We start from the raw sequence: 7,663 nt of genomic DNA on the forward strand, positions 1-7,663 counted from the left end.
TAAAGTGTTGCGACAGGTTGAAACAATTAGATGGTATGATATAGTATGTGGACCTTATTATAATCAATCAATGTATAAATAGGCTGAAGTACCACTTGTCTGTTTTGTTGGTTGATATCAACAGGTAGATGATGTAGGAGTGGAGTTATTGATGCTCAAGATGAAGACAATCTCTGAGCAGCACGAAGAATCAACACAGGAGGAGAGGTTGATGTGTTTTCAGAAAGAGCAAAATCAAAGCGCTGAACTTATCAGTGGTTTTGACAACATGTCTTTACCCAAATCAGATGTCCAAAGATACACCAGTGATCCAGACTTTAGCTACCAGGACTTTGCACGACATAGAGAAGCATCTGAAATAACCACCTTCCGAATCCAGGTATGTTTTCTTGTAATGCTGTGTAGTGAATCGAACATGTTAGTTTTTGAGTAGGCCTGGAGTTGTATCTGACACCTTCGCCATCTGAATCCTCAGTGGGTCAGCAGTAAGTTCACCGACTTGCAACACTAAACTCCAGGTGTCGATTCCCCGCAGTGAAGAGTGTGGTTAGCACCAAACTCCGGGTGTCGATTCCCTGCGGTGAAGAGTGTGGTTAGCACCAAACTCCGGGTGTCGATTCCCTGCGGTGAAGAGTGTGGTTAGCACTAAACTCCGGGTGTCGATTCCCCGCGGTGAAGAGTGTGGTTAGCACCAAACTCCGGGGTGTCGATTCCCGCGGTGAAGAGTGTGGTTAGCACCAAACTCCGGGTGTCGATTCCCGCGGTGAAGAGTGTGGTTAGCACCAAACTCCGGGTGTCGATTCCCCGCGGTGAAGAGTGTGGTTAGCCTGTCATGTAGTTTTGCACTAGAAAAAATAACATATAAAATATAAATATGTTTATTGTAATGGTATAATAAAACTTGTTAGTTTTTAAAATGGTAAATTGAATGTTTAACAGTCTTGGTTACAGAAGTCAATAAGCAGATGAAACAAATCATTGGAGATATTATTAATTTTCCTTATGCGTGCGTGTGTGTGTATATTTTTTGGAACGGTTCTTGTATGTATTTTTATTGTAGGATTATTCCTGGGAAGATCATGGTTTCTCTCTACTTAACCGTCTCTACAACGATGCTGGTACATTCTTGGATGAGAAGTTCAAGATTGCTTATGACATGACATACCACAGGTATGTAATTTTTATTTTGAACATTTGTGATAAATAAACCTTTATCATTTCACATTAAGACATTTGATAGCTTGTTAAAAACTGGCTTGATATGTAGCAGTAGTTGATATACTGTGTGTATGTTATTCTGTAAACCAGAAATGGATTTAGTGAAGCAATCATTCCCATGTGTTTTAGTTTTGTGACATAAGTTGTTTGAATATAAAATAAGATTTTAACTTGTTTTTTTTACAGAATGGGATCCAAGAATAATGTGGACACATCCACTTTCCGCCGTGCTATATGGAACTACATTCAATGTTTATATGGTATTCGTCATGATGATTATAATTACAAAGAAGTTAACGAGCTTCTAGAGAAGAACCTGAAGACTAACATAAAAACCCTGTGCTGTTATCCTGAACGAACAACAAAAAGTGATTATGACAACGTGATGAGAGAATTCAGGCATTCAGAAAAGGTGATGACTGATGAGTAGTTAATTAGTTTTAAGGGCAAATGTTAGACTGAAAAATTGCATTGTTAAATAATAACTATTACACCACGTCATCCACAAATATTTCTTGTTACCATGCACAATATTTCTAGTTTCAAGTATTTCCTATAGTTTCTTTTAGGAAAACATTAAATAGTTTTTGCTACAAGTTTCTTAATTTCTTGTTTTTTAATAACTTCATATTATTCTCTATTACTTAATAATCCAACACAGTAATACCTTTGTCTCTGGAAAACAAAAATCTTAGCAAGAAGTTTTTGTTTTAAAAAGTCTGACCTTCTGTTAATGTTTTCTTTTCTTTTTATAATTTTCTGAGATATATTTGTTTTCTTTGCAGGTTCATGTTAATATCATGATGCTAGAAGCTCGGATGCAGGCCGAACTACTATATGCACTACGTGCCATCATGCGTTACATGACATGATAGATGAGGTGCGAGCTGCATAGTAGGTGCCATCAGAAAATGAACACATTTCTTGATGCTCACTCAATCGACACGTTAAGCCCATTAAACTATAACTACAACTTTAACCTACCATTGTTGTAGGCTAACTAATCTAAGCAGTTACTTTGCTAAAGTTGTGTTTATTAGATAAGGTCACCTAAATCTCTAAATAGGCCTACTACCAGATGCATATCTTAACATAGGGTAGTTAATTAACAGGTTAAAAACGAGTGATGGGTACTGTGTTCTGTACACTTTTCCTCATGGTAAGCCAAAATAATTTTTGTAAGATGCGAAGTGCAAGTTCAAACGAAAATGTCCTTGTTGTTTTAAAATTATATATATAAAAGAAATACAAACCTTCGTGTGTGTGTGTGTTAGAAGTTAATCGGTCATGAAGCAGGGATTGAGTTCGTTAGACTTTCTAAACAAGAGGACACTACTAGTCCTAGTCGGCCAGTTTTTTTTTTTTTTGTTTGTTTCACACTGTGGTTATAATTAAAACAAAGGTGATATTTTATAACTTTTTAACTAGTATTGATTATGGTTTGCCAAAAAGTCCCTTTGAGAAACTTTAAAACACATCTAATAAAAGGGGAAAGTTTAAGTAATCCATTTTTATTTTCAATTTAAATATTTTATCATTAAGTAATGTAGAATCTGAATAAAACAAGTTTTGGTAACAATTAATGTTGTGTATCCATAACTAGTGAGTTCAAGCGCGTAAGGGGTAAGATGAGCTGTATTTTGAGTACATGGTAGTTTGTGAAAACGTTTTTTTTTGCATTTTTTTTAGCAATAAATCTCTGAGCATTAGGGTAGTTTGTGTGCTGAATTAGTTACAAATGGTCTGTGTGTTTTTATTTTAAACTTATTAAACTACAAAGGAATGAAAAAACTTGAGTGCTATAAATAGTTTTTAAACTCCTTTTCATTATTTTTTTTTTCTAAGTACCAATGATCAAATATTCGTTTAAAGATTTTTGTAATATTCGTCCCGTTGTATTGTAGGGTTTAATAACTTTCATTGTTCGTTTCTTTTAGCGAATATATGTTTGTGTAAAATCGAAAATAAAGGTTTTTGAAAACATTTGGTTCGTTCAAATTGATGTACACTCTTTACAAGTGTGTAAAGTGTTTAAATCTCGTCGTCGTGAAAACATTTGAACCAACACGATTTCACTGATACACAAAACACATCTTAGGAAAACTGAAAATAACCAGGGGGGAGAGAGAGAGAACGACTCCCAATGGTTTATACACAATTCTAAGAATATTTTAGAAGAAAATGTATTAGAAGGATAACCTGCGTTAGAGATTATGCAACACTTGTATCAAAGAAAGGTATCGGTCTTAGTTTTAAAACATTAAGCCTAATTGTATATTTGGAAAAAAAATGGTAAGGTTTATGGGGAGGTCCACCAGGGGAGCTTAAACAAAAAATGTGAGGTTAGTGTTTTTTTTTTTAAAAGTTAACTTGAAATACTCTAAAACTAAACCTTTTTTTTAATTATTCTTTAAAAACCTATGGAATGTAATAGACAATTTAATAAATTTTGTTTTACAAGAAACTAATTTGAGAACATGCCAGATTAATAAAGGTAGAAATTATAGTATTTCTTTCAATTTAACCACATTTTCATCGAGTATTTTTACGTACTTGTAGAGTACGTTGGTACTCTATTCTAAAAGAATCTTTGGTTGAAATTTCTATAAGAAGTAAGACAAAGTACTAGCTAAAAGAAGGCAGACGCAGGTTTTAATTTTACACGTTTTAGTATAAAACGGCAGTTACTTAGTCGTGCCCACTGGTGGGACAGCGGTAAGTCTACTCTAAACAATACTTAGCTGTACGATGTTCACGAATTTAAATAATGTATCTTGTTTTTATTAAATATAAAGTAAAAATTGTTAGTCTTTAAATAGGTATTGTCACATATTTAATCGATAACTGTATCTGCGGCATGATTGTTTACTCGTATAATTTGTAACATAACACTGGGATAACCTTTTCATTGTAGGCTAGTATCTGTATTGGACAAAAGTGTAATTTATTTCTCCTTTAAAGTGGATGTTGTAATAAATAAGCTATTATAAATTAATCATAAAGAGCCGAGAGGATTTGTTACCAATTAACATGCAATGAGATAAAAACCGATAGAACATTTGTATCGAGTTGAACAAAAAAAAAACTGATAATTTAGACAAAACCAAAGATTTATATAATGAAATTGGTACTTTTTTGGGGGGGGAAAGCATTATCATAATGACGTGTAATAAAAAGATGAAAATATACGTTTTTCCTTTAATTATTACCAGGTTAAAAAATTCATTTGTTTAAAATCGAGTACGTTTTAATGGATATCAATGAAATAATAATATTAATGCATATTCTTCAGTAATAAAACAAGTATTGATGCCGTTTCTAAAATTTGCCCCTTTTTATTTTAACTTAAACGCGGGAATAAAGTATCGAATATATAACGTTTCATTTCTCACGCAATAAAACAGTACAATAATGAATATCGCATTTTCCATAACTGTATTGTAAATTTTTAATCAATCGATCAAAGTTACACATAGGTTGTCTTGTACCGTAGCCACCTAGGATATGGAAACCTAGTTTTTAGTGTTACGAGCTTTCAAATGTACTGCTAAACTAGTAGGGGTCCTTTATTAATTAAAACGTGGTGCCAGTGTGGATAAATGCTGGTCATTTCAATTTTTTTTTTAATTATTGATACGTTTTGTATAAAATTAATTTCCATATTTTGCAAAGATATAGTTTTATTAATTAGAACTGTGTAATTTTTCTCTCGAAAAATGTAGGCGTCATAAGACGGATTCTTATAAAAACGAAATTTAAAAACTATAATTTCTAAGGGTACAGCTGATTTATTTCTTTTATTATTATTTAGTTGCAAAACTTATACGTGTTTTTAAAGGAATGGACAAAGTGGCATTTTTTTCTTCATCTCGGAAGTGTTTGGTCACATTATTAATTGATAAATAGATTTTTGTCTAGAAGGTCGTCTAATGAGTACGTGTTCCACAGATTAAATTAATAAAACGGGAATTTCAAATAACGCTCCTAGATGGCGCCAAAGAGCCGTTTCCTTGTTTGTTTTTTTAGAAGGATTCTCGCCTAAAGTAAAATTATAACGGATATAATGACCACTTCTTACGACCTTGACTAACTGAGTTACGTTTTTAGAACAAAAACATACTTGTAAAATTATTCTAAAAGTATTGGTCACCGTTACACAATATTTTCAGGAGTTAGAGACATTTCTTTTTTGTGGTTAAGTACTAAATGATTCTCTGATACAATTACTTATGCCTTATTACACAAACTTCCAAGTCTTTATTTAGTGTCATCAGCTTTGTAGGAACAGTATTTATATTATATATTCTCAATCATAAGTTGTTAGTTATATTTCTTCATTATTTGGGCTAGAGAAATAAATAAAATCTATTAAATTTGGTGTCCTCACAAGTATAAGTTTCTTGGCCTTTCGCACAAAGTTTTGGAGAAACCTTAAGTATATAATATGCAAGCCCGTAGTTAGGGAGGTGAGAATGACCCCCCCCCCCTCCTCTCCAGCCCACGTTCCACTCCCCTACTATTTTTTTCTTTCTTTCATAATAAAGGAACCACTTTAGACCAAAAAGACCCACTCCCTTCCAGACCTGGCTATTATATATTATTAGTAAGAAGGCAGAAATTCTTTAAAATATTATTCAACACTTGAAAATAATATTTTACGAATCCTACAATGGCTAAAATAATTGTTATTACTGTAATTAAGACAAAATAGAAATTTGTCACTTGCTTCTCATGAGGCTGAGGTGTAGGAAGCAAATTAAAAGTGTGTGAGGGGTGTATTTGACCAAGCGAAACGAACGATGGGGTCCTGGAAGCTCTTAGATTTTGGATTAAATATTATGAATTCTCCTGCTTTTCCCTAGAGTAATTTCCCTAATTGTGATGCATTTGGATTGGACCAGATTGAAAAGTTCCCCACTGCTTTCTGTGCCATCGTTTCATAGCCAAATAATGGTTGGAGACAGCGTGAATAGGTAATGAAGAAAAATTTTAATACAAGTTTAACATAACAGCAAATGTACAACGTACATAGTATATTACCTACCTATTCGAGCCGTCTCCAAGCATTATTAGTCTCAAAGTGGGTTCCTCGTCAACCAATTCATAGCCAAATGTTTATCAAAGTCAAAAATCCGTTAAAACAACTGTCAGAAAAAGACACGAGTGGATAAAGTGTGGTATTTAGGTACACTGGTGTCCAACAGAAAAGCTTCAAGTACGAACAATCTAGAAATTTACGACAGAGAATAATTCCGATCTGGGACAGCAAAGCGAAAACGAACGCAGGTGAACAAATGAAAAATATTTTAATTCACAACCAATGTAAATGTTATTTACCAGACTGGCTGGTTTCTTAATCATCTGTGTTCAAAAATATTTCATGTGGCTGGAGGAGCTTCTATAACTGCTTTTACAAGACAAAGACAGAAAAAAAAATCATCTTTCAAGTCAGACAATGTGTCCATAATCCCAAAATGTATATCTCACAGACTTTTCCAAAAAAACATTGAGGGGGAGAACACCTCAAACTCATACAAATTTGCATAAGTACTGATGGATTATTCTCGAGGGAATGGACACTGACGCAGGGCCAATGGGATACAAACTTTTAGCCGTTGTCTTGTGTAACCGTTACATAATGAGAAGCTTGCCAGGTTAGATCCAGTTGTTTTGGCTTCAAAATCCCTTAATTTTTATGATAGCGTGAAGCTCATTGGTTCTCAAATTTATATATTAACTCACTTTTTCTTTTTAGCCGCGGCATAACGGCTCATAGAATAGCTCTGATTTTAATTTTTTTTTCAAGTACAAACGTTTAGCTCATAGCTCCATCTCTTAACCGATTTGAGACCTATTACAGCCACGGCTATTGACGATTCCCTCTTGTTTTGTGTTTGAAACCAACAGTTTCACTAAATATCTTCTTAAAATGTTTTTTATCAAAGAGAAACCAAAACACATTTCTAGCGGTTTCGAGGAGCACATTTATTTATTTATTTTATTTTAATTAAAGAGAAAAAAAAATCAATTGAAAATGAGTAACAGATCTTGTTATGTAAAGTATAACACAAGTGTATACAAGTTTGATTATTTAGTTTAATTTCCACGCTAGGTGGCGCTATATTACAGGGAGAGCCAGTCAAATTTTCTTTTGATCTTTATTGGAGTTTCCATTAATTCTCTACAGTTCCATATTAAACACCCAACTCATGTTATGAAAGTAACCAATTTTAAACACGATTTCTATTGCTAAGTTGTGTGATTTATGCTTTAAAAAAGAAAAGTAAGGCTTAACAGTTCTAGAATTAAAACTATTTAAAACCGTAATCACTTTTTTGCTAATTTTAGGCCTGTACATGATTGATCCGAGTGCAATATATACAAGTAAAGAAAAAACATTTTAAAAAAAGAAGTAGATGTATGGATGACATTTTGCATCATCCCT

General features: G+C 33.2%; 1 protein-coding gene across 4 annotated transcripts in view; it reads left to right on the forward strand.

Annotated features, from left to right (window-relative positions):
* LOC106468938 (sestrin homolog) overlaps positions 1-3,204 on the forward strand; it is a 16,757-nt gene extending 13,553 nt beyond the window's left edge. For all 4 annotated transcript variants that reach the window (XM_022397334.1, XM_013929390.2, XM_022397336.1 and 1 more), the window contains exons 5-8: positions 125-379; positions 1,061-1,170; positions 1,405-1,630; positions 2,004-3,204. In XM_022397334.1, the coding sequence (XP_022253042.1) occupies positions 125-379; positions 1,061-1,170; positions 1,405-1,630; positions 2,004-2,090 (678 nt within the window). In that variant the 3' untranslated portion in view covers positions 2,091-3,204. The remainder of the gene's footprint in view (positions 1-124; positions 380-1,060; positions 1,171-1,404; positions 1,631-2,003) is intronic.
* The last annotated feature ends 4,459 nt before the right edge of the window (positions 3,205-7,663 follow it).

Source organism: Limulus polyphemus, unplaced genomic scaffold, assembly GCF_000517525.1.
Source record: "Limulus polyphemus unplaced genomic scaffold, Limulus_polyphemus-2.1.2 Scaffold3229, whole genome shotgun sequence".
Classification (NCBI taxonomy): domain Eukaryota; kingdom Metazoa; phylum Arthropoda; class Merostomata; order Xiphosura; family Limulidae; genus Limulus; species Limulus polyphemus.